The sequence below is a fragment of the Pan troglodytes genome, chromosome 3 (genome assembly GCF_028858775.2).
Source record: "Pan troglodytes isolate AG18354 chromosome 3, NHGRI_mPanTro3-v2.0_pri, whole genome shotgun sequence".
Lineage (NCBI taxonomy): Eukaryota > Metazoa > Chordata > Mammalia > Primates > Hominidae > Pan > Pan troglodytes.
The window spans coordinates 88484858-88510320 of NC_072401.2; the positions used below are offsets into that span (position 1 = coordinate 88484858).

Below are 25463 nucleotides of genomic sequence, written 5' to 3' on the forward strand. Positions count from 1 at the left end.
TTGAACTTTTTATGTGCCTGGCACTGTTCTGAGTGCTTTACAAATATTCATTCATTCAACTTTAATTCATTTAATGGCTAACTACTTTAGTTCAGTTACAGCTTATGGAAGAAAGTAATTGAGTATATTATGTATCCCTCCCCATTTGTTTTGTTTGCATGGACCCTGACCTCACTGATTAGGAGTGAAGGACTTTAGTCTCAGGGCTCACAACGAATCCTTGTCTTGTGGTAGTTCTGCTTCAGTGTTGTAGCATGTGAAAGAGTCTGTTTTGAGATGGTAAGAGGCTTGCACTTAACTGGTTTCTGTGTTATAATTGTATAATTATAATTGTATTCGTACATTGTAATTGTATAATTGTAAAACTTAACATTTTCAGGAAATCACAGCCTTTAATAAATAAAGAAAACTTACACATATCCTCTCTCTTTGTTTAATTAGGCATATTTTCTATTTACATGCTAGAAAAGTTGTTAGAAATCATTTCACATTCATTCTTCTCTGTGTCCCTGCCCATTCCAGCATGCTCGAAGACGACCTTCAGCTCAGTGACAGTGAGGACAGTGACAGTGAACAAGTAAGTGTTGCACAGCCTGTAATACCAGGAGTCCTTTTAAATCCATCTAACAGATCTGAGCTGCTTGTTCTAACCTGTTTTTTGTTCTTTTCCTGGTCTTTCTTCCCCTTATTGTGAATGCCTAGACCCCAGAGAAGCCTCCCTCCTCATCTGCACCTCCAAGGTACCGTGTGGGTTTCTCCCCATCTGTACAGAATGTTTGCAATTTTTTACCAAATGGGAAAAATAAAGCCTTATTTAGTACTTTCACATTTTTTTTCATGGGAAGGAGCTGAAGGATCACAGTAAAAGGAAAGTACCTGTTTAATATTTTGGAAGCTTAAATCAGCCATAGGGAGGTTGTTAACCCTATAGAAGCGAGAGCCCCACACTCATCTACATCATCAGTATAGATGTTAAAGATTTTTAAGAGTTTACAGGCTGGGCGTGCTAGCTCACGCCTGTAATCCCAGCACTTTGGGAGGCCGAGGTGGGCAGATCACTTGAGGTCAGGAGTTCGAGACCAGCCTGGCCAACATGGTGAAACCCTGTCTCTACTAAAAGTACAAAAATTAGCCAGGCATGGTGGCGCATGCCTGTAGTCCCAGCTACTCGGCAGGCTGAGGCAGGAGAATCGCTTGAACCCAGGAGATGGAGGTTGCAGTGAGCTGAAATCGCGCCACTGCACTCCAGCCTGGGTGACAGAGCGAGACTGTGTCTCAAAAAAGGAGTTTACAAACAAGCTTAAAATACAATTTATCATCAGTATTAGGTAATCAATATTTGAAAAGTTAAACTGACGAGCCCAGTGTTTTAATGGAGGTAACAGATTTGCTGATTTCAATAAAGCTCAGTTATTTCCAGAACTTATTTTCCATTATGCCTGTTTTCTTAGTTACATGAATTTTCATATTGTTTCAGCTGCTTTTCAAAATGACCAGCAGTACATTTTAGTGTGATGGGAAATGGAATAAGCCAGCCATACTTTAGGAAATGTGATGATTTAATTTTTGAAAATATGAACTATTTGAACTTCTTTTATAATATTTTCCTCTGGTAATATGCCAGGTACCTGCCTTTTATGGACAAAGTTATTTTACTCACTTGAGATGTGCTCATCCACTCAGAGACGACATTAGCAATAAAATCTTGTCCATTATGCAGGGGATGTTACAGTTAATGTGGAGGAAGCCCATGTGATTATGTGCACTCTTACAGATTCATAAGGTTTGCTTGTTCAATTATATCTTATTTTGTTCAGTAATTTCTGGTGGGTTATGATGACTCATAAAACATGACAAGGTAGCCTAACTTCTAAAAGTGGAGGAAAAGGAAAAAGAAGAGACCAAGCGGGGGTACAAATTTGAGGCAGGAGTAACATTGAGAGTGTATCCCCTTTTGCTCATCACTAGCTTATGCTCTTCAGCTGCCAGTGGAGACAGGGCCACAAACTGGGTGCAGCATTTCCGTGAGGAAATTATATAGTGGTATCGTGTGTGTTTTAAAGTTACCTCAACTAGTGATTTTGTTATTGTTTAATAATTTTTATTCTAATATGTGTTATTTACGAATCTATTTTGAAAATATTTTAGGTAGATTTGAAATCTGTCCAGATTATAGTTAATGACTTATTGCTTTAATTAATACCATCTAGGGTGAAGCTTTAAGATTATATATGCTTTGAAATTATATATGTGTCTAGCAGTGTGATCAATGTGTTTTCTCACTAACTTAGATTTATTGCCCCATTCTTAAAATTTGGAGTAGATAATCTCTACTTTGTGTGACATTTGGGGATGATCCCTAAGCCACTTACGAAGAATGGTCCGTTTTGTAGTTCTTCCAGGAAGTGTGAATGGTTGGTTACTTTTGAGTTCACCTTGCAAAGGAACACCATTTATATTTAGTGGTCTTTGGCTACCACCCAGTTCTTGTTTAGAGAATATAGGGAGATTTTAACTTACTGGCTTTTCTTACAGAAATTAATTTGATTTGGTTATGTGTAGCAGAGACCAGCAAACTTAAAGGATCAGATAGTAAATATTTTAGGCTTTGTGGGCCATATATGTCTCTATTGCAGCTGTTCAAATCTGCCATTGCAGCATAAAAGCAAACATAGTACATTAAAAAAATGGGTATGGGTGTCTTCCAATAAGACTTTATTTAGAAAAGCAGGCAGCCAGCCTAGGCAATGGTTTACCAACCCTTGATATGAAGCACCCAGCATCTAACTTAAATTTTGGATCACTTGACATATTCTTCAGGAGTAAAATTTCACAGGCTTCTCTTTTATGCATTTATCTGGCAATCAGTTTTCAGAGGCTTTTGCTTTTCTATTAAACTACTTTGGGCCTCTCTCAGTTGGATGACATGATAGTTTAGCAGTGTATCTAATACCAAGGCCCGCCCTTTTGAGTAGCAGGAAAATGGGCAAGGGAGAAAGAAGAAATCCACCTTGTATCGTGCCTTCTAATTTTATCTTTTGGTTGCTTTGCAGTGCTCCACAGTCCCTTCCAGAACCAGTGGCATCAGCACATTCCAGCAGTGCAGAGTCAGAAAGCACCAGTGACTCAGACAGTTCCTCAGACTCGGAGAGCGAGAGCAGTTCAAGTGACAGCGAAGAAAATGAGCCCCTAGAAACCCCGGCTCCGGAGGTACTGTGTTCCCCCTCGAGATGGCCACCTTAGATGGCAGCATTCTGTCCTTTGAAGTTACAGTCAGTGCTGTGGGCCAGGACTGACCATGAGACTGAGTCATTCTGTCCCATGGGGCAATGCTTTCCTGCTCCTATGCTGTCTAGAGCCATCTGTTTCTATTTATTTGCTTCTTACCAAATATTTAATAAAGGAGAGTTGGGAGAGAGGTCTTCTCTCCCCTGTTGAAAATGATAGGTCTTCTCTGTCATTGCTAGTGGTGTTTTGAAGATCAACTCATTAAGACTGTTTGCACACCGTTTTCTTTTCCCTTCTTTTAGAAAGAAAACTTGGTTTCAGTGGGCTGCTATTTTAATATGAATGAGAATTCTTCGTGAAATTTTAGAAATGCATGAATTAAAGCAAAAGGAGACTGCCTGATTTAGCAAAGGGCAGGAATGTGAACTAGAAATAAGTCATCAGGAGTTCTATTTTCGAATCACTAAAAGCCATGCATTAAATTGATGGCAAAGTGATTTTGTCAGGGTTCTGTTTCTTGCTCCTTTCTGTCCCATGTAAAACAGGGACGACGGTGTTTGCTTGTCACCCACCCTCAGGAGAATATTGTAAAGACAAACTGATAAGACTGAAAATCTTAGGCACTAAATAAATCTAGAGGATTTATGCTATTTACTGGATTGTTGAGCACAAGAAATTGTTAGTAACATCTAACAGGGTTGCCAAATAACCTCAAAATTTGGGTAGCATTGTAAAAGTTATGGTGGGGAAAGAAATTAATGAAAAGGGAAGGCATTCTTTTCTTTTTGGTGAATGAAACCAGCCCACATCGAGAAAATTATTCCATATATTTAATAAGGGAATGCCAGGAAATGAAGCTTTCTAATTAGGAAAGCATTAAAAAGCCTTCTGTATTTGTCTCTGTTTAGAAAGCAAAGCAGTTCCAATGGGGCATTAACTGAATACATCTGGAGCTAATGTAGGGAGACTTAAGGGTCTTGTCTGAGGGTGAGGGAGGCTGAGAAAATAACTGGCTGTCATTTTCTGTTAGATGCAAATCTATGTCTGGCGCAGAAAATAAGAGCTTGTTATGTTTTGGAGTGGACAGACATGCATCAGCATTAACTGCACTTGAAGTGCCTTTCAGATTTTAGAAACTACACTGTGTTTCTGGGGCTCTTTGTTTCCTTTTATGATCCTAATTGCTATTGAAATAATTTTTCTATGCCTCAGGGAAAAGGATACTGAATATGCTGTGCAGACAAATTGTGTGATGTTCACTGTTAATGTTTATAAGATCTTTGCTTTATGTTTCACCTTATTCTTAAGAAAAATCTTCATGCTAGTTAGATTACTGACATCGAAAAGATAATTAACATTTAATTCAAATAAAATGGAAATGTTACAGATTTGGCTGAATAATTGAAACTTGATAGTCTGGCGTTTGTAGTAATGAGACATAGATATATTTTATTGCTTGAGAAGTTACTGGAATAGAGGGAAACCTCTGTAAAATAAATGGTCCCATCCTGCCTTATCTTTTAAAATCACTTTAATAAAAAAGGCTAGTATCGTTATGTGTTGCAGATCCAGGCTTGGGGACAGTATGTGTTATATACTGAGGCTCATCCTCCTGGGAATATTTTATCTTTGTTTAGATTTTAAATTTTGAATTTTTCCTAAAGTATTTAACTACATCTCTTTCCTTTTACGATAAATACCTGCATTATTATAAATTTCTGGTGTTATTTCAGAGTAACAAAAATTCCATAGTAAGCTGTACATACAGATATTAATGAGAATTCTTTTTCATTAATATTGCATAATCAGTACTGTAAATTATGGAATTTTCACTCTTAACTTTCTCACTCCTTTTTTTAACTTTCTCTTTTCTTTGTCTTTTAATTTTTGTGGGTATGTAGTAGTTGTATATATGAGTGCGTGACATATTTTGATACAGCCATATAATGCATAATAATCACATCAGAGTAAATGAGGTACCCATCACCTCAAGCATTTATTCTTTGTATTACAAACAATTCAGTTATACTTTTTCAGTTATTTTAAAATGTAAATTAAAGTATTATTGACTACAGTCACCCTGTTGTGCTGGCAAATACTAGATCTTGTTCTGGTTTTTTTTTTTTTTTTTTTTTTTTTTTTTTTTGGGTACCCATTAACCATCCCCCCACCCCCTACTACCCTTCCAATCCTCTGGTAACCATCCTTCTACTCTCTATCTCCATGAGTTCAATTGTTTTAATTTTTTAGCTCCCACAAATTAGTGTGTATCTTCCATTTTTTTAATGCTCTTTTTAAAAAAAAATTTTGCACTCATATTCCCCATAGCTATGTAGTGTTACTAAAAGAGTAAATCTATATTGTGCATAGCTCAAAACTTCTTAATTCAAAATCATAATTCATTCTCAAATATACTAACTTTTGCCAATTTATTAAAACACCTAATAAAAAATAATTATATCCTTTTTTTCCTATTTCCAATTTGCAGTATTTGGATTGCACCAGCACTGGGAGGGCAGATTGGGGGTGGGATGAGGAGACGCAGAGGAAGAAATGAAAGTCCAAACTTTGATCCTCTTAACAAAGATAAAATATTCCCAGGATATTTGAAAGTCTTAAAACCTTGGCACTTTTATCTACTTAAACTTTATTTTTAAAAATATTTTATTTTCATTTTTATTTATTTTTATTGAGATGGAGTCTCACTCTGTCACCCAGACTGGAGTGCAGTGGTGTGATCTCGGCTCACTGCAACCTCTGTCTCCTGGGTTCAAGTGATTCTCCTGCCTCAGCCTCCTGAGTAGCTGGGACTACAGGTACGTGCCACTATGTCTGGCTAATTTTTGTATTTTTAGTAGAGACGGGGTTTCACCATGTTGGCCAGGCTGGTCTTGAACTCCTGACCTCAAGTGATCCACCCACCTCGGCCTCCCAAAGTGCTGGGATTACAGGTGTGAGCCACCGCGCCCAGCCTAAAAAATATTTTTAATCAATCCCTTATGAAAACATTTTTTCCATCACAACACCCAAATAATGTATCAAATTATATCCATTTCACAACTTAATATTGGGTATACAGGATTGCCCCTACCTGTTCCCCTTGTCTGGCACAACTACTCAATTTTACCCTCAAATTGGGACATAGGCCTTCCTTCGGAACATTTTTAGGACTGTAGTGGAAGAATATATTTTATTTCTGTAATCAGGACGTTCCTTTAGGGACTACTAAATGCATCTCAGTACTGTCCTGTTTTGGGGGTTGGGGGGGAAACCAGATGTTATTTATACTGGGAATGACTTCCCTTTTGGGTTCACACATAAATAGTCTTCTAAAGAGCATGTCAGGGATTGGGGTGCAGTTGTAGATATAACCAGTGGGTTAAGATATGTCCATACCTTTCCTGAGGAAGGGTGTGAAGGCTTTGTGCCTGATGTGATTGGCAAGTGATGTATCTCACTACCTTGTCCCATCAGTTAACCACTTATGTAACCACACCCTGAAGTCTCCAGGAAATCACGTTTGACAAGTGGGTATTGTGTGCTAATCTTTTCTCTACTCTTAACCATTCTGCGTTCTTAGAATATTGAATACGGATTTAGATTACATGTGACAAAATGCCTGCCACATAATAGTGGTTTCCTTCTTCCCTCCCTCTCTGCCCTTAAATTCAGATGACAGCATGAGTATACAGTTGACATAAGCGAAGGAAGCCGTAAGGAAGATAATGTTATCATAAGCAGCAGTATGGGGTAAACAGAAAGAAAAAAGGAATTATATAGTCATCTTACTGTCCAAAGAATGTTCTTGCCTGGTTTTTTAAGTTTCTTAGTTCTGTTCTGTTAGTCACACTAAACCCGAACTATCTACCTGATCCTTTTATTACCTAACCTTTTCCTGGCCAAAAAGCCTTTATGTCATAGCCACATATTTTGCATCATGAGATTTCCATGTTTTATGGAGTTGAATTATTTGGGATGTTCCATTCGGGAAAATTGTCAGCAGTCTTTCTTCCCCTTAAAACCTTTCCATCTACCGGAGTGTTCTCCTTATCTATAATCTAAGCAAATAAATCTGAAGTGGGATGTCTTTCAGCTAATTTTCTGATGCATTATGTGTATGACTTATTTCTACAAACCACCTCCCAGAGTGGATCTTTAAAGAAATTAGTATTTTTCTTAAGATAAGGACATAAGGACAGCGATGTATAGTCTTTAAAATAAATGTAACTATCGCTCACTCTGTTAGACACTAGTATTTTTCTATATGATATGAAATTCATGGATATAGTAATCCACCTAGCAGAATACTCATATATCTCATGCACCCACTATATGCAAGATAGAGTAGTGGAACTTGGAGACACAAGAGTCTCCGTCATTCTTTTAATAAGGTCTAACAGCCGAGCTGGAGAGACGTGGTGGGATGCAACAGCAGTTAATTTATCAACAAAGGTTGAGCTAATAGTTAAGGTAACAAGCCAGGAACCTCTGTTTTTATGCCACATAATTGTACAATCTCATTGCCCCTGACTGTATGCCTCCCTTTGTATCTTAGAAACATAGGTGCTGTTTCAGACCAGGTTGCTTGTAATGAGAGATTTGATGTATGACTTTTTTTTTTTTTTTTTTTTTGAGACCAATGTGTCACTCTGTCACCTAAGCTGGAGTGCACATGGCTCACTGCAGCCTCAAACTCCTGGGCTCAAGCAATCCCCACCTTAGCCTTCTGAGTAGCTGGGACCACAGGCACGTGCCACCTCTCCTGGCTAATTTTTAAATTTTTTATAGCAATGAGGTATTGCTATGTTGCCCAGGCTGGTCTTGAACTCCTGGGCTTAAACAATTCTCCTGTCTTGGCCTCCCAAAGCTGGGATTATAGGCCTGAATCACCATATTGGTCGAATGTTTGACTTTTAAAGAGTTCACGTGGGATTAATGCTTGGCTAATGTGACCCAACTGACTTTATCAAGGTGTAAAAATTGCAAATCACTGTATACTATATGTGATATGATAACTTTGTCACGTATAAATGTTTACTACATAATGTTTTTAAGTAAATGAGAGAAATGGGCCTGTTATTCTAGTGCTTTGGAAGACTGAGGCAGGAGGATCACTTGAGGCCAGGAGTTTGAGGCTGCAGTGAGCTATTACCATGCCACTGCACTCCAGCCTGGGCAACAGATTGAGACCCTGTCACACACAAAAAGGAGAAATGGTCTCATCTTGAATAAAAGTCATCTTTAGTTGAAAAATATGTCAAAAAAAGGATAAAATGTGAGCCCACTAAAAATTTATTCATTAGCTGCCTTCTGCAAATACTTGATGAAATGATTTTTTACTCATTTCCTCCTATTATTCCTTAATAGAGTAGTTCACAAAACAAAATGTGTCAATTCTGTTTAAATTATACTATAATTACCATTAGAATATATTATAAAGATTTCTCAGCAGTTGGCAATTGCCTATTGATTAATATTTGCTATTACCAAATTTCTAAATCCCACAAAAAAGTGAAGGTTGCTTTAAGAGTTAATTGTTATAGAACTTATAACTTGAGGAGGATGACCGGAACCTAAATTCTGGGTTTGGAAGTATTTGCTCCTCTGCAGGACAGTGTTGTATAATTGGGTGACTAACACAAAAGAATAATTTGTCATCAATGGTCAGTTAACACTTTTCTTTCTTTCCTTATTTTTAGCCTGAGCCTCCAACAACAAACAAATGGCAGCTGGACAACTGGCTGACCAAAGTCAGCCAGCCAGCTGCGCCACCGGAGGGCCCCGGGAGCACAGAGCCCCCACGGCGGCACCCAGAGAGTAAGGGCAGCAGCGACAGTGCCACGAGTCAGGAGCATTCTGAATCCAAAGATCCTCCCCCTAAAAGCTCCAGCAAAGCCCCCCGGGCCCTACCCGAAGCCCCCCACCCCGGAAAGAGGAGCTGTCAGAAGTCTCCGGCACAGCAGGAGCCCCCACAAAGGCAAACCGTTGGAACCAAACAACCCAAAAAACCTGCCAAGGCCTCTGCCCGGGCAGGTTCACGGACCAGCCTGCAGGGGGAAAGGGAGCCAGGGCTTCTTCCCTATGGCTCCCGAGACCAGACTTCCAAAGACAAGCCCAAGGTGAAGACGAAAGGACGGCCCCGGGCCGCAGCAAGCAATGAGCCCAAGCCAGCAGTGCCCCCCTCCAGTGAGAAGAAGAAGCACAAGAGCTCCCTCCCTGCCCCCTCTAAGGCTCTCTCAGGCCCAGAACCCGCGAAGGACAATGTGGAGGACAGGAGCCCTGAGCACTTTGCTCTTGTTCCCCTGACTGAGAGCCAGGGCCCACCCCACAGTGGCAGTGGCAGCAGGACTAGTGGCTGCCGCCAAGCCGTGGTGGTCCAGGAGGACAGCCGCAAAGACAGACTCCCATTGCCTTTGAGAGACACCAAGCTGCTCTCACCGCTCAGGGACACTCCTCCCCCACAAAGCTTGATGGTGAAGATCACCCTAGACCTGCTCTCTCGGATACCCCAGCCTCCCGGGAAGGGGAGCCGCCAGAGGAAAGCAGAAGATAAACAGCTGCCCGCAGGGAAGAAGCACAGCTCTGAGAAGAGGAGCTCAGACAGCTCAAGCAAGTTGGCCAAAAAGAGAAAGGTGAGTGTGGGGAGACTGCCCTGACTCCAGCGTGGACCATCCTTGCTGTTGGCCTGGTGGTATCTTTGATCGGCCTTTGATTTAGGCCCAGTTGAGTTGTCTCACAAGTGTTTGCTTTGATTCGCTGTAGCCTTTGCACCTTCTTCCAGCGTTACCTGTCTGGACTTCGCTTCTCATTCTGCAGATGGGCATTAACACATGTTATGTCCTTCCATCGGTCTTGCTAGTTTGAAAAAAGGTGAGGCAGTCATTAAAAACAATAGCTTCTTTTAGGATAATGTAGCATCTAGGGCCGCCCCCAACCCGCCTCTTTTTTTTTTTTTTTTTAAGACAGGACCTTGCTCTGTTGCCAGGCTGGAGTGCAGTGGTGCGATCTTGGCTCACTGCAGCCCCTACCTCTAGGGTGAAATGATCCTCCTACCTCAGCCTCCTGAGTAGCTGGGACCACAGGTGTGTGCCACCACACCCGGCTAATTTTTGTATTTTTTTTTGTAGAGGTGGGGTTTTGCCATGTTGGCCAGGCTGCTCTTGAACATCTGAGCTCAAGTTATCCACCCGCCTCTGCCTCCCAAAGTGATGGGATTACAGGCCTAAGACACGATGCCTAGCCTCATTTTCATTTATTCTTGTAACTGGCATTTACCACCTGACCCATTAGGTTTTGCCTTAGTAGTTGAGATCTGATCTGAATTGAAATGTTAATTCATATTCTGAATTATTAAAAGAACGGCTCTATACAAATTTTACTCTCATAGTAGGATCTTTTATACCAATATCACATCCATATTTTAACGCATGACCACACAACACCTCTTTACAGTTACTAACATGTGATTAGTGTCTCACTGAGTAATATAGGCTGATAATGGCACGTTGCAAAGTGTTGACCATATCATTTTATTTATTATAATTTTGGAAGATTCTTTTGGATACAGAATGGACAGAGTAACAAAATTGCTGCATTATTTAAGATTGTCTGTTACTTGAACATGCCACTGTTTTAGACAGTCTCCTTCCTTTTATTTTGAATCATTGAGTTCTTGTTCTATTTGTTGCTTTTTCATGTTGATGAAAGATTAGTGAGTTTTTCCCCAGTAGCATTCCCAAGCCAACTTGCCCAAGAATCAGAGACAAAGTCACAAGAAGGGCCAACTCTCTCCTGCTGAGAAGGAATAAAATTTTTAACACTCTTGTAAGTACGTGAAAAACTTCTTACTCAGCTGTGGAAGTTGAGCTAAGAATAACAAAGGAAAAAAAGATTATGAAGCCTGCTGTCATGTCTGAGATTTGACTGATTAATCCAGTGCGTTAAAAATATAACACGACTTTACCGAATAGTAAAGGGCGACTGCTTTCTTCAGAACCTCCTTGCAGCAGACTAAAGGATGTGTATTGCCGCCATGTTTGCAGCAGGCAAGTCGAGTGGGATAGGATCCAGTGCTAGTAAGTGCTCTGTCTCAGCTAGAAGAGGGCCTATTTTCATGCCAGAAACTTCTTTAAACTTTTTGTATGGGATGGGTTGGGGGGTGTGTGTGTGTGTATGTGTGTGAAAGGTACAAAACTTTATGGAGAAAATTGTGATGGACCTGGTTAGGAAAAAGATACCTGCAGCTGATACACCTGGGAAAACTTCAGGAACACACTCAGGTAGCTCCCTGTCCTGGTAAATCTCTCACCTGTCTCCCAGCTGCTGTGGTCTTGTGTGGTCTCCAGTGCTGACCGTCTGCATTAGCTGGAGTGGGGACAGGTACTCACTTCTGAAAGGATTACCTACCAGGTGGCAATGTTAGAACCCGGAGGATCCCCCAGAGAGCTCAGTCTAGTTCATACCCCAGTGCGAATCTAGAAGTGTAGCTTGTGGCTCTAGAAAGGGAAACTTTCAGCTCTCACTGTTGACTGTGGGAACTGTGCCCTCTATAAGCCGTTCCCAGGTTTTGGCTGAGCACCTCTTGGGCAGCTCATTTATCTTTCTGTTTAGAGCATGCAGAAATAGTGATCCTTTCATCTTAATCGAGTGCATGATTTCTTTAAAGCGCTGTCAAGCTGCTGAGAGATCTGGCCTGGGGAACAGTCTGCCTCCGTGGTACTGTCAGGATTGATGTCTGACCCACTGGTTCCAAACCCCGGCTACACATTACAGTCACCTGGTAGCCTTTAGCACTGATGACGGGAATCCCCAACCCCCACTGGTATTTTAAAAATTCCTCTGGTAATCCTAGTGCCTATCAGGGCTGGAAACCACTGAAGCAGAGCCGTACTGCAGGGCCCAAGAGCATACAAAGCTAGTTATTTGGATCCAAAGTTGGTCAAGTGTGCAGTGTTTAGACATCATGATCTAGGCAAACAGAATTCCTGGCCTGAAATATGTCACTAGTTAGAAACATTAGAAGCTTTCAGGTAAATAAATATAAAAAACCAGTCAACCGTGTTCTTATTTCTTCATCAGAGAATCATGTGTCGTTTGGTTTAACTTCCTGCTGGATTCTGGATGGGAGTTGTTGAACATATTAATCTCATTATTTTCTGTAGAGGACAGGTTGTCCCCCCTTCCTCATTAGCGCCCTGACTGCTTGTTAGGGCTCTCTGCCTCTGGCCCTGTGACCAGCACGGTTGCTCCAGCAGGCAGCAGTGTGTGGGCCTGCTCTCCACGGCAGAGACAGGGCTGTGAAGCTTGGGTACTGCTCACATTTGGATAATGAAGATATTTTTCATTGTGTTCATTTTAAATGTGAACATTAGAAAAAACTCTGAGCATATAGTCAGAGGAATAGAAGAACTTGCTTGATCCTTCACATTAGTGGTATTTAGTGTTTTTATTTAAAGGCCTCTTAGAGTCTGTCCCTCTCTTGGCACAAAATTTAGCAAATATTTTCTTTCAGAAGATTTACAGATCCTTGAATCCACTTCAGACTTAAAAGTGTATGAAGATGATCATAAAGAGTTAATGATGGCTAACAGCTGTGATGAAGCCATTAGACATGGCACCTATAGAAATGCACACTTTTTTTACTACTCTACAACAGTGGGTAAGGAACAATGCATGAGGAAAAGTAGAGAAAACTGTGAGGGTAAATATGCATGGCCTCACGTCGTGTTCTTTACATAAACTACTGAATTTCATCAGTCTGATTACAGTTTAGATTTTCTAATACCAACTTATGTTTTCTTTTAAAAATTTTTTATTTTTAGCTTAGAGACTATTCTGTTAATTACTTATTTTTAGAGACAGGGTCTCGTTCTGTTGCCCAGGCTGGAATGCAGTGGCATAGCTCACCAACCTCAAACTCCTGGGCTCAGGTGACCCTCCTGCTTCACCCTCCAGGCGCATGCCACTGTACCCAGCTATTTATTTTTTGTAGAGATGGGGTTTCACTTTGTTGCCCAGGATGGTCTTGAACTCTGGGCCTCCAGCAATCCTACCTCAGCCTCCCAAAGCAGTGGCATTACTGGTTGAGGGTAGTTGTCTAGCTCTTTGGTGTTTTGAACAAAGAATTGGACAAAATGCACAAAAAACCAAGGCAGTGAAAGCAGAGATTTATTTTAAATGAAAGTATGCTCCACAGGGTGGGAGCTGGCTGAAGCAAGAGGCTCAGGAACACTGGTTCTTCTGGGGTTTATATGCCTTCTAGAGGTTTCCCATTGGTTTCCCATTGGTTCACTCTAGTGGTCCACGACTAGTCTGATTGGTTGTAGGGGGGACCAATCAGAGTTACTTTCATTTTCCAGCTGCCACACAGAAAAAGGAGGGGTTATATCTTATATCCAGTCAGGCTGGGTGGGCCTTAGGTTCCCTGCCTCCAGACCCTATTCTCCTGCCTCACTGGGGTTACAGGCATGAGTCACCATGCCTGGCCTATATTTTCTTCTTTAGAATTCTTAAACCAAGCTTATTTTTTTCCAGATTTGGGAGAAAAGTTGAACTCAAGAACCACAATATATACAGTAATACGCAACCAGGCCAGTGCAATTGGGAGCCCTCTAAAAATGTACCTGGCTGGGCACAGTGGCTCACACTTGTAATCCCTGCCCTTTGAGAGGCTGAGGCGGGTGGATTGCTTGAGCCCAGGAGTTCAAGACCAGCCTGGGCAACTCTGTGAGACACTGTCTCTGAAAAAAAAGAAAAATTAGGCACAGTGGCGCATGCCTGAGGTCCCAGCTACTCGGGAAGCTGTGGTGGGAGGATCACTTGAGCCCAGGAGTTAAAGGTTGCAGGGAGCTGTGATTGAGTCACTGCACTCCAGCGTGGGCAACAGAGTAAGACCCTGTCTCTAAAAAAGGAAAAATAAACACCTAACGTGCATAGAGCTACATGTGTGAGCCTTGCATTGTTCTAGGAGCTCATAGAGATAATTCCTCACTTCATTCAGTCATCTTACAGATTCCTTTCAAATGAAGGATAGTCTGTCTTAATTGTCATTTAGATGAATAACTGAATAAGGAGGTGCATTCATTCAAGTCTTTTTTACTTTTTCTAAATAATCGCTTTGCTGACCAAGACGCTTTAACTTTTTTGGGAAAGACATTCCAGTGCTATCATTTATGGGTTTTGAGGAGTGAGGAAGGGAAGTTATGATGTGTAGTAGGAAAATGCAGTTTTATTGCAGGGAATGATTGGTTCAGTCCTTCCCTTCCATCCAAGATCTGACTGTCTTCTTGGGTTATTGCTCCAGATCAGCACCCCAAGTTATCGTTCAAAATGAAAGCTCATCCCTTCTGATTGACTAAGGCCACTTACATCTAAATTTCTTCGTGCCTGTTAGTTACCCTGAGGAGAGCACCACAACCATATGCATGTGATAGCTTAGGCTGTTCTGAATCATGCGTTCCCTCGCCAAAGAGAAAAACAAGTGGATGAATTTCCCTTTTCTGTAGCACTCACCCCAGTGAACATAACCTGTCTGCACAGCAAGTCCCTGGGCCTGATCTTGGTACAAACTAGAATTGGTGTCCCTTGTGTCTTTTTCATATTGAATCTCCTTCCGAGGCGAATCACAGGGAAGTCCCTGAATTTCCCCAAAGACTGCTTCTCCAGTTTTCTGTGTTGCATGTGCTACCAAACTCATTTGCTTCCTTTTGGAAGAAGATAATAGAGCCTTAGAATTTAGGTGCGGAAAGAACCTTAGTGGTCCCTTGATCAGCTGCCACCTTTTATAGATGAGATCCAAAAAGGCACTAACATGGCTTGGCTGCTGAGTAAAAATAGATCTGCAGCTCAGGCATGCTGCCTCCTCCCAGTCCCGTGATCTTTCCTCTTTTTCACATGTGTTTTCTCCGTACAAGTGTCTGTTGGGAGGATTCTCAAGAGGCGCACAAGGTTGGCGTACTGGCTCTGGCGCTGCCGGTGAATAAGGTGGTTACCGCGTCAGCCCCGGCTTGGTTCCTCCACGGCCCCCACCACTGCCACTCAGTGCCCACACACATTCCTACTCCACTTTAGCTAGTCCTGCAGATGCTCCCATCTTCCTTCACAGCCAAGCTCCTGGTTAACTACATCTTCCCATCTGCTAGAATCTCTATGGCACCAAATAAGTGTCAGTTCTGGAAAAAGCCACCTTTTCCCCGCTTCCTACAAGTGTCTGCTTGGTGAGCTGGCTGCACGGCAGCGCAGCCTGCCGAGAGGCTTTCCCTGACGGAAACTGACTCGGCCCCTTGCAAGCCCATGTCTTCCTTTTATGGCCTTCACTCTTGCCCTGTGCTCCACTGTGGGTGGAGCAGCATCTGGCAGATGATCAGGGCTGCCTGACCCAACAGGTTAAGAAAAGCAAACAAGTCTGTGAGGACCAATTCGTCAGCCGGCAGCCTCCCTTTGTGGAAGGTGAGGCACCATCCTTGAGACAACTAACCTAGTAGAAAAAGAATTTCTGAAACCCAGACCTTAAGCCAGATTCCCTGAAGTGGAGATGACCTGGGGATAAACCACAGGGCAAAGGGACTGCTTTTTCCTCCTGAAGAGAGAGTATCACCTCATCTGAATGGCTTCTTGACCCAGAAAAATCTAAAGAACAGCATACCTCCTGTTTTACGGCAGGTCTTGTTCTTGGAATTTTGGTCTGCATTTCCGCTCACCCAATATTGCATGGCTCCCATGTTAATGACCCTTTCCTACATCCATCCACTTAAAGTTGTGTGCAGTCCTGCATCCAGTGCCCTCAGCTGTGTCCCTGAGCTGTTAAGCTGAATTTCTGTGCCAACTGACAAATACCGAGTGCCTACTCTGGGGAAGCCTCTGTGACTGTTCCAGACAGAAGATGACGAAGTTCTAAGTGCATAGTGTACAAAAAAACACTAACCTCATGCCCGCTGGCTTGATCTCAACAGTTAAGCAAAATCAGCAGAAGGGGACTTTTGCTTTATTTAGTTTGATGGCTTCCTTTCTATCAGCTTATAGAATATTATCTGCTTCTAGGTTGCTAAATATCAATATAAAGCATATTATTCCAGTAAGTGCCAATGCAGTTGTTAGATGCTGGCGCTGAAGTTAGTGCTCACTGCATTCTCTCTTGTTGGCTGTCTACTTGAGTCACCGATTGGCACAGCCAGAGCTATAACCAGTCTGTGAGGATTGATTTGCCCTGACTTGTATCTTCATGTGTGGTTTATAAGGTCTGCCAGATTGGCTTATAGTCACAACCAGCATGTCCTAAGCAAAATGAAACTATATGAACAAAAATCAGCTCTCATTTCACTGCTAAACTTTGGTGTTTTCTTTAAGAAGTAGCTTTGTTAATGCTTAGTTTTGCCTTGGGGGCCTTAATGTGTCATTAACTGCCTGGAAATACCTTTCATTTAAAAAAGTATACTTTAGTACCTAATGTTCAATTTAGTATCGATCTGGATATTTTAGCAAATTTTGACTTTTCAAAGACAGAGTTTCTGTCTTGTAATGTTTCTTGGGCCGGCTATACTGCCTTTCATCTAAAACTCACTACAGTTCACTGGGCCGTTTGGTAACAGGGTAACCTGGGCATAATTAGGTGCTTGATTGACAAAAGAGTTACCAGTACCAGAAGTCAGGTTCTATTTTAACCCCATCATTTCCAATTGATTCTTTTTCTCTCCACCATTATTCACTGTCTCTCAAGTGTTAGCACTCTGAGTTGTTGAACGGAGGTTTGTATGCTGCGCAGAGCCCTGTCGCAATGCCCCAGCAAGCTTCTTGTTGGCATGTGGCCACTCTAAATTGTGCTCCAGGATCTGCTATGGGTCCATGCTTGCAGGAGAAACAGCTGTGTAGAATTTCCTATTGCATTTCATTTGTGGGTTTAGAACTTGGTTGCTTATTTCATATTATCTCCTTTTTCAGTCCTTCAAGGTACATTTTTCCAACTTCTCTAATGAATTATTACATTTCTGAGTAGCTGATATGTTTTTATCTTATCTAAGCAGTATATTTATAATTCCTTCTTTGCATTGGCTAATCTGATTAGTAGTTCAGAACCCAATTTTCAGATTGTCTATAGCAAACTGTGAAGAACTGTGCTGTCAAGTAGAAATAGAATATAAGCCACATATGTAATTTAAACTTTTCTAATACCGCATTAAAAACTATAAAAGGGGAGGAAATGGAAGATTAGTTAAAAAAAAAAAAAAAAAAAAAATTCTTTTTGAGACAGAGTCTCATTCTGATGCCCAGGCTGGAGTGCAGTGGCGCAATCTCAGCTCACTGCACCCTCCACCTCCTGGGTTCTAGTGATTCTTGGCCTCAGCTTCCTGAGTAGCTGGGACTACAGGCACGCACCACCACACTCAACTAATTTTTGTACTTTTAGTAGAGATGGAGTTTCACCATGTTGGCCAGACTGGTCTTGAACTCCTGACCTCAAGTCATCCATCCACCTTGGCCTCCCAAAGTGCTGGGATTACAGGCATGAGCCACCGCGCCCAGCCTAACATTTTAATAATTATATCTAATCCAGTATACCTAAAAGATTACTTTAATCAACTCCCAAAATATGTAAGTCTGTTATACATCAGTAAAAAAATCAATATAAAAATATTACATTCCCTTTTTTGTACTAAGTCTTCATTTCAGACTAACACCATTCAAGTTCAGGTGCTCCCTAGATGTGGCTGTGGCTGCAGCTGCCAGATGGTAGCGTGCAGGACAGTGAGAACTGATAGCCTCCCGAGGGTACGAGCCTTCACTTGGCCTTAATTTATTTCTTCCTCCTGTATTTTCCCTTCTTAACATTCTCACTTGTGCACATGCCGCAAGATGAAAAACAGGTATCTTTGTAAGCCACTCTGAAGGAAGCCGTTTTGAAACAAGACACTGCATAAATGAATAAAAGTGTTTTTTCCAAAGGAGCCTGTGAAGGGCTGGGTGGATGTGCAGATGCAGGCACACTGATTTGTAGGATGCCAGGAGAAGGGAATTTTGTATTTTTTCTGTTTTCTATTATTTTGTGTGGAGCCAGGCTGCTTATTGGTGTCTGGGCAGATTTTGAGCCTACCCATCTTAAATTATTCATTTTTCTTAAACTCAGGAGGAGAGGAAGACACAGGAAAACTGGGACCTCCCACAGTTAATTTGAAGATTTTTTATTTTTTAAGAGAGGATTTCAGGTTTGTTAGGGATTGTCCTAAATTGACTGGTGTCCCAGATTTCTAACTTGGTGACCTGACACTTAGGAAGTTTCGTTCTATAAATGCACATGAGAATTAATTGCAGGGTCTCACCCATCACTTACCTGCCACCTGCTAGACAGTATGTGGGCTTCCTCCTGAACCCAGAGCCATGGGAAGGAGGCCGTCAGGGAGTCTGCACGTCAGACTCCTTAGAAAGCTGGTGTATGTGCTAACAAGTGAGGCACAAGAATGAAAGAAAGACTTTCATCGTGGAAGAATTCTGTGTTGTTTTAGTGATTAAATGTATTTAGCACTTTAGTTGGTATAAATGGATGCTTTGAAGGTACTTAAATTCTTTTTTCTTTTTTTTTAACCCTACTTTCAAGCTACCAAGTTAGAGATACTTAAATTCAATAGTGACAGATTCCCTTTTCCTTACTCCCACTAAAATATTTACAGTCTTTTCAGGGTTTTTTGAAAAATAAAAACATGTTTCTGTATATGGAGAGATATAAAGACAGTATTAAAAAAATTGAATCAGTGGAGGGGAAAAAATGTTAGCTAGAATCCCAGAGCAATTGTCTCTATTGTTGTTGTATATCTTTGTAGTCCTTTCTGTAAAATACACAGGGGATTTTGTAGACGGTTTCCTTTCAACATTGTACTTATTTTTCAGTAGAAAATAAAGTAAGCTTTAAGTAGTCCATTTTGAATTTTATACAAACAATAAACTAGTGGGTGTAAGTGGATGGTTCTTTTGAAAGAAGTTGGAGGAAACCTCATAAAAAATCATCTCTGTATTATTTGATGTAAATATGCATGTTTCGTGGATTCTTTTCTATTTAGAAAAACATCAGTGGTCTATTGAAGTCTACTTACTGGCATTGTCTGTTACTTTAGACATCTTCGTTTTCTTGCATGGGAGGAATTGTTTTTCTTCATGCAAAAAAATCTGTCTCAATAGAAATTACATCAAATCTACATTGTCCCCTGCCCACTCCCCATCACACTCACACACACACAGACACACATGCTAAGTACTAAGAAGGTTGCTGTGCGTACAGAGATGTCTCCAAAGGTTCCTTTACCCTCTTTGCCTTTTCTATATTTTCTTTTCTGTTTTGTCTGTACAATTATGTTGGTAATAATTTGCTTTGCTGATTATACTGTAATAACAGGGTGAAGCAGAAAGAGACTGTGATAACAAGAAAATCAGACTGGAGAAGGAAATCAAATCACAGTCGTCTTCTTCATCCTCCCACAAAGAATCTTCTAAAACAAAGTGAGTATAGAGATTAGCAACCACCTCATGTACGGTGATCAACACTTCTTGGGTCTTGACATAGCAAAGAAATTTTTCTTCTGCAGTAGAATCAGTGGATTAATAAACTCAAGCTCATTTGGACAATGTAATGAGTTTGTTTTTGTTTCTTGCATCCATGAGGACCTTACAGGAATTAACAATTCATGTGGCAGCAAATTTAGATTTATCAGAAACATTTTCACTATGGACAATTTCTTTAGACATCTGGATTTTTTTTTTCCCTGAGGGAAAGTAAGAAAGGAACCCTTATTTCTACTTTGCAGAATTGGAAACAAACACACAGAGAAAATGACTTGTCCAAAGTCAGAGAATTCTTACTGTGTGTTGGAGCCAGCATTTGGACTCCGGGAGCCTGTGTTCAGTGCTCCTTCTTTTAGAGATGACTAAGAATCTGTCGGGCCACTCAGTGTCTGTTGTTGGGAAGAGGGGTGGCAGGTGAGAAGTGGTAGTGCCAGGAAGACGTAAATATAACAAGCAGCTATTATTTACTGTGATTTACTCAAGAAATTGCTTCAAAAAATGTATTGGCAAAAACAAGTGCATAGTGTCACCGTGTGGGAACCGACAGAGATGGGGAAGGCTCAGATGTGGAGGGTGTGTGTCCACTCGTCTTCTTGTCAGGGAAAGGCACCGGTTGGGAAGCAGCTGAAGCAGGCGTTCGGAATGGTTGGGGAAAGTCAGGACCACTGGCAGACTCTGCAAGCTTAGAAACTATACAGCTTCATTTATCACTAATGGGTAGGGCTAGATTTTTGAAATGCCTCAAAAAGTCCCTGAAATTTGGCCTGTTTACACAGTTTCATGCTTTGTGATACCCTACTCTTTGTGCCAGCAGCCAGTTTGTAACTAAACAACGAAGCCGCTTGATGTGTACTTTGCCTCCTCTTAGTTTTACGTGATGTTTCACCCCAGGCCCTCCAGGCCCTCCTCACAGTCCTCAAAGAAGGAAATGCTCCCCCCGCCACCCGTGTCCTCGTCCTCCCAGAAGCCAGCCAAGCCTGCACTTAAGAGGTCAAGGCGGGAAGCAGACACCTGTGGCCAGGACCCTCCCAAAAGTGCCAGCAGTACCAAGAGCAACCACAAAGACTCTTCCACTCCCAAGCAGAGAAGAGTAGAGGGGAAGGGCTCCAGAAGCTCCTCGGAGCACAAGGTGAGCAGGGGCGGCGGTCACTCTGTAAGATGGAATGCATTGCTGTACCTTTACGTTCTCAAAGAAGACAAGTTGCTAATGATGGCACTTCAGAACTGTCCATTGCTTTTAATGAGGCAACTGTTTGTGTTTAAAATGCTACTTTTTGGAGGGAGAGTAAAAGGTAGTTAATAATACACAAAGATTTAGGTGTCGATTTATTCTTCTTACAGTGATTTCAGAGGTGAAAAATCAAAATAGATTTTTGTGCTAGTTTTTGATAGGGTGTTTTACAGTAAGAAATAGTTACCCTGTGTAGTCCTGCTTTGAATGTTTGGTCTCAGATACTTTCATTCTTGGTTATAATGGGGAAAAAATGATCCACTTTCTCAAATAAAAGTTCCTCTCTTCCTGTTAATCTGGGTGGAGTAGAGTGGTGTGTTTGGATTGACTAAGAGAAAGTGTTATGTGTGGCTTTGTGAGTTCTCTGATCTCTTGGACATTCTAGTCTTTTTGAGTCCCCAGTACAATCAGAACCACCGCTTCAGTTGAATCTGTAGCTGAGGAAGTGTTTAGCCAGGGTAGATTGTGCATTGTTTGATTTACTCTTTTTTGAAACTACTATTTTGGCCTATTTAAGAGGGATGGTACTTTTAGGACAGTGGTCTTAAATGTTAGAGTGTAATCTGTATATTGATTTTTTTTTGAAGGGTTCTTCCGGAGATACTGCAAATCCTTTTCCAGTGCCTTCTTTGCCAAATGGTAACTCTAAACCAGGGAAGCCTCAAGTGAAGTTTGACAAGTAAGACTTCAGATGATTTCTTCTTGCTCTGTTTTGTTTTGTTTTGTTTTTTCCCCCTCCCAAGATAGTCTCACTCTGTCACCCAGGCTGGAGTGTAGTGGCATGATCTTGGCTCACTGCAACCTCCACCTCCCGGGTTCAAGTGATTCTCCTGCCTCAGCCTCCCAAGTAGTTGGGACGACAGGCATGAGCCATCATGCCTGGCTAACTTTTTTTGTATTTTTAGTAGAGACGGGTTTCATCATGTTGGTCAGGCTGGTCTCGAACTCCTGACCTCAAATGATCCGCCTGCCTCGGCCTCCCAAAGTGTTGGGATTACAGGCGTGAGCCACTGCACCCAGCCACTTCTTGCTCTTTCTTCCTCCATTTCCTCCTCCCCTCCTTATTTCCACTTCTCCTTCTTTGTTTACCCTCTCTCCTCCCCTTGCTGTCCTCCCATCCTTTTTCACTCTTGGTCTTAAGTTATCTTGCCCTAGTCTAGTAATTTTTGGCTCATATGACCTGTCCCTGGTTTTTCCTCTTTTTCAGACAACAAGCAGACCTTCACATGAGGGAGGCAAAAAAGATGAAGCAGAAAGCAGAGTTAATGGTTAGTATTGGCCCTTTATCTCTTTGGTAGAATGTTTTTTGATAGTAAAAAAAATTTTTGGTAGTCTCCATTCTGCCGTATTCCATATCACTCAGCGTATGTGCGGTGGAAGGCGGGGGTGCAGCAGGCGCAGGAGAAAGGAGTGTATGGGCCCTACCATTGGCCACAACATATGCACGCAGCAAAATCAGGACCTTAATGATTAAGGGGTAGGTGGTTCTTGGTGGTGTTATTTTCTTTGGCTCCATTGATTCAGTCTGATCATGGGCAGATATACAAAGGACCTAGTCACAAGTTTTGTATCTAAGTAAGTCAAAGTTAATCTACCTGCTGGTGATTTAATGCATAGGTGCCTTTTTATTCCACTGCATCAATTCTTTGGATGTGAAAAATGAGTCCTGCTGTTGAAACTCAGTCAACGTGTGTTCACTCTAAAACATTTCACAAGGCAGGAAGCCTGTTTACATTCCAAAATTATCTTAAAGCCTTCAGAGGCTGACCTGAAGGAAGAGTTGAGCTAGGCTGTTAGATGAGATTTTAAGATGAAGGTAATGATTATACTGTTGGTAAACATGCTTTAAAAACATGAATTCTCTTTACCTATTGGCTTTTGGACTTTCTAAAAGGTGGTTTTGTAGTTAATTGTGTACATAATTATGCTTTTACATCACTACTGCAATAATGAGATAATGTTTGCCCTTTGTCATATTTAGATATCCAAGACTCTGGGGCTTTTGCTTATGTAGTGAGTTCCTAAACCTAAATCCCCACAAATGCAAAAATGCAAAAACCTCCCTGGAAAGCCATATGTTGAACTTTGGTACACAGAGGAAGGGCATGAGTTGCCTTTTTTGGTTCACATGCAAACCTAACTACACATTTCAGACACCCACAGGGGTCTGAATCAGATTGATTCATGGTGGCCCGGCCCGCAAGATCCTGGCCTGGTGCTCTTCAACCCTATTCTGCAGACCTGTATCTCTTCTGAGACCCTTTCATCAGATACCCTTGCATTAGGCAAAATGTTGATTCCTTACCATGCTCAATTCTGTAAGATAGTCAAAGACAAGCGTCTCTAGCCCTGTTCCTAGAACTGCGCTGTACCAGGGTGACCTAAGTCAATTAAGAATCTGAGATTGTGCCAAGCAATGGTTTCAGCAGCTTCCATTTTTCCAAGGTTATTACTGGAACTGTATGAATCTTTGGAGTTTTGGAAAGAGTAAATATTTCGCACTGTCAGCCAGTTATCTAAAACTTATCTTGACATTGGATACTTTCAGTACTAGATTTCTCGTTATTCAAAGGAGTAATATACTCTAGGGAACTTTGTTTTTAATCTATTCATATGCATACATTCTTTCTCCTTACCTAAGGTGACTGTACATCCCAGTGTGCCAGGACAGTCCTGGTTTATGCCTGTTTCATCCCAGTTTGATAAATAATTATATCCCATTTCACTCTTAAAATATGCCAGCTTGGACAATAAGCCCCTATGGCCACCCACTCCATAATATTCTCCCTTAATAGCATAATGTTTCAAAGATGTGCAATTGGTGTTCCAAATAGTTACCTATCCAACTGAGTAGAAAGGGATGTATTTTTTCTCTACGTTATCTTCAACTGATGAGTGATGAGGGAAACTACTTTAACAATGTTTCAGGAGATACATGGAATCACAGAAATATGGACATTATTGGCCTTATGATATACTTATCTAAAGGAAATGGATATTGACAAATTGCTATACAGTATTGTAGTTTAGTTTATTTCTAGCCTAAAGCCAATATTAACTTTGGAAATCCCATGAAAGAGATGGTGTTGAATAAGTATATTTGGAGAATTCAGTTCCATCAGTGAAGCAAACCGGTCATGCCAAATACTGCTGATTAATTGGGGAATACTCATTTGATTTTTGTTCTGTCACTAATCTGAGCCTCGGTTCTCTAGAAAAAGTATTTTTTTATTAAGTTACCTTTTAAAATAAAAAATGTTAGAATAATTGAATATTCTGAAATATACATGTATACTACATGTGTATATGTATAGCAGCGTAGTTCATTCTGCTACTGGTAAAACATGAGAACAGTATGCACTAAAGTCATTTTCTTGTCAGCTCACTGGGAGAAGCGTTGTTTCTGCCCCGTGTAGAGTGCAGCAGCATGCCTAAGTAGCTTGACAGCCCATACCGCTCTCATTGCCGACATGTCTCCAGCTCCTTGTATTCCACTTACATCTTTACTATTTTCTTTCTTTTTTTTTTTTTGAGCCAGAGTCTTGCTCTGTCACCCAGGCTGGAGTGCAGTGGCATGATCTCGGCTCACTGTAACCTCCGCCTCCCATATTCAAGCGATTCTCCTGCCTTAGCCTCCCAAGTAGCTGGGATTACAGGCCTGCTACCACACCTGGCTAATTTTTATATTTTCAGTAGAGATGGGATTTTGCCGTGTTGGCCAGGCTGGTCTCAAACTCCTGACCTCAAGTGATCCACTCGCCTTGGCTTCCCAAAGTGCTGGGATTACAGGCGTGAGCCACCATGCCCGGCCCCTATTTTCATTCTTTCTTTTTGAACATATCAAATACAAAGCCGAAATTACAAATGCTAATCAGTTGCTCTCAATGTGCAGTACATATGCCACATGTAGAGAGAAAGACAGTTGCATCACACTGTCATCAGCTGCACTTGCCATATGCCACTTAGAAGCGTGCTATGTGACAAAGTGTGTATTCAGGGTGTAGGGTGACCACCAATATCTGATTTTGTTCATATTTCTACATTCCCTTTAAGGGACTCTGAAATGTTACCCCTGTTGGCCTCGGGGGATGGCTTTGTGTACTAAAGCAGATGTCAAAGGAGATTAATCTATTGGGCTGTAAAATGCATAAAACAATTATTGTTGGCTATTATGTCTAACATGCTCATAAACCATGATGAGTGTTTTCTTTTTAATAAACTTCAGCATGCACAAAGAAATATGTGTCTGCATTACTCCAGACATGTGGAATAATCTGTTTCTCAAGAAAGTTATAGAATGAGTAATTTGACACTGATAACAAGGAGACTATGTACTTACTGCCTTAGTTGGATATGTGCTTTCATAAGGCTTTGAGAGCATGGTCTTAATACAGGATCATTTTCTTTTTACTAATGAATTTTTGCTAAAATAGTTTTCAGCAGGTCATAGCTGACAGGC

The 25463-nt window shown here is 41.3% G+C and overlaps 1 protein-coding gene across 26 annotated transcripts in view; it reads left to right on the forward strand.

Moving 5' to 3' along the window:
- Positions 1-25463, forward strand: part of AFF1 (ALF transcription elongation factor 1) — a 247133-nt gene that overhangs the window by 211567 nt on the left and 10103 nt on the right. For all 26 annotated transcript variants that reach the window (XR_010156322.1, XR_010156321.1, XM_054683810.2 and 23 more), the window contains 8 exons: positions 523-577; positions 703-740; positions 3054-3210; positions 8928-9860; positions 19607-19710; positions 20665-20902; positions 21592-21683; positions 22212-22272. Coding sequence is in view for 24 of the 26 variants with exons in the window: in XM_054683810.2 (XP_054539785.1) it covers positions 523-577; positions 703-740; positions 3054-3210; positions 8928-9860; positions 19607-19710; positions 20665-20902; positions 21592-21683; positions 22212-22272 (1678 nt within the window). In the remaining 2 variants the exon portion in view is untranslated. The remainder of the gene's footprint in view (positions 1-522; positions 578-702; positions 741-3053; positions 3211-8927; positions 9861-19606; positions 19711-20664; positions 20903-21591; positions 21684-22211; positions 22273-25463) is intronic.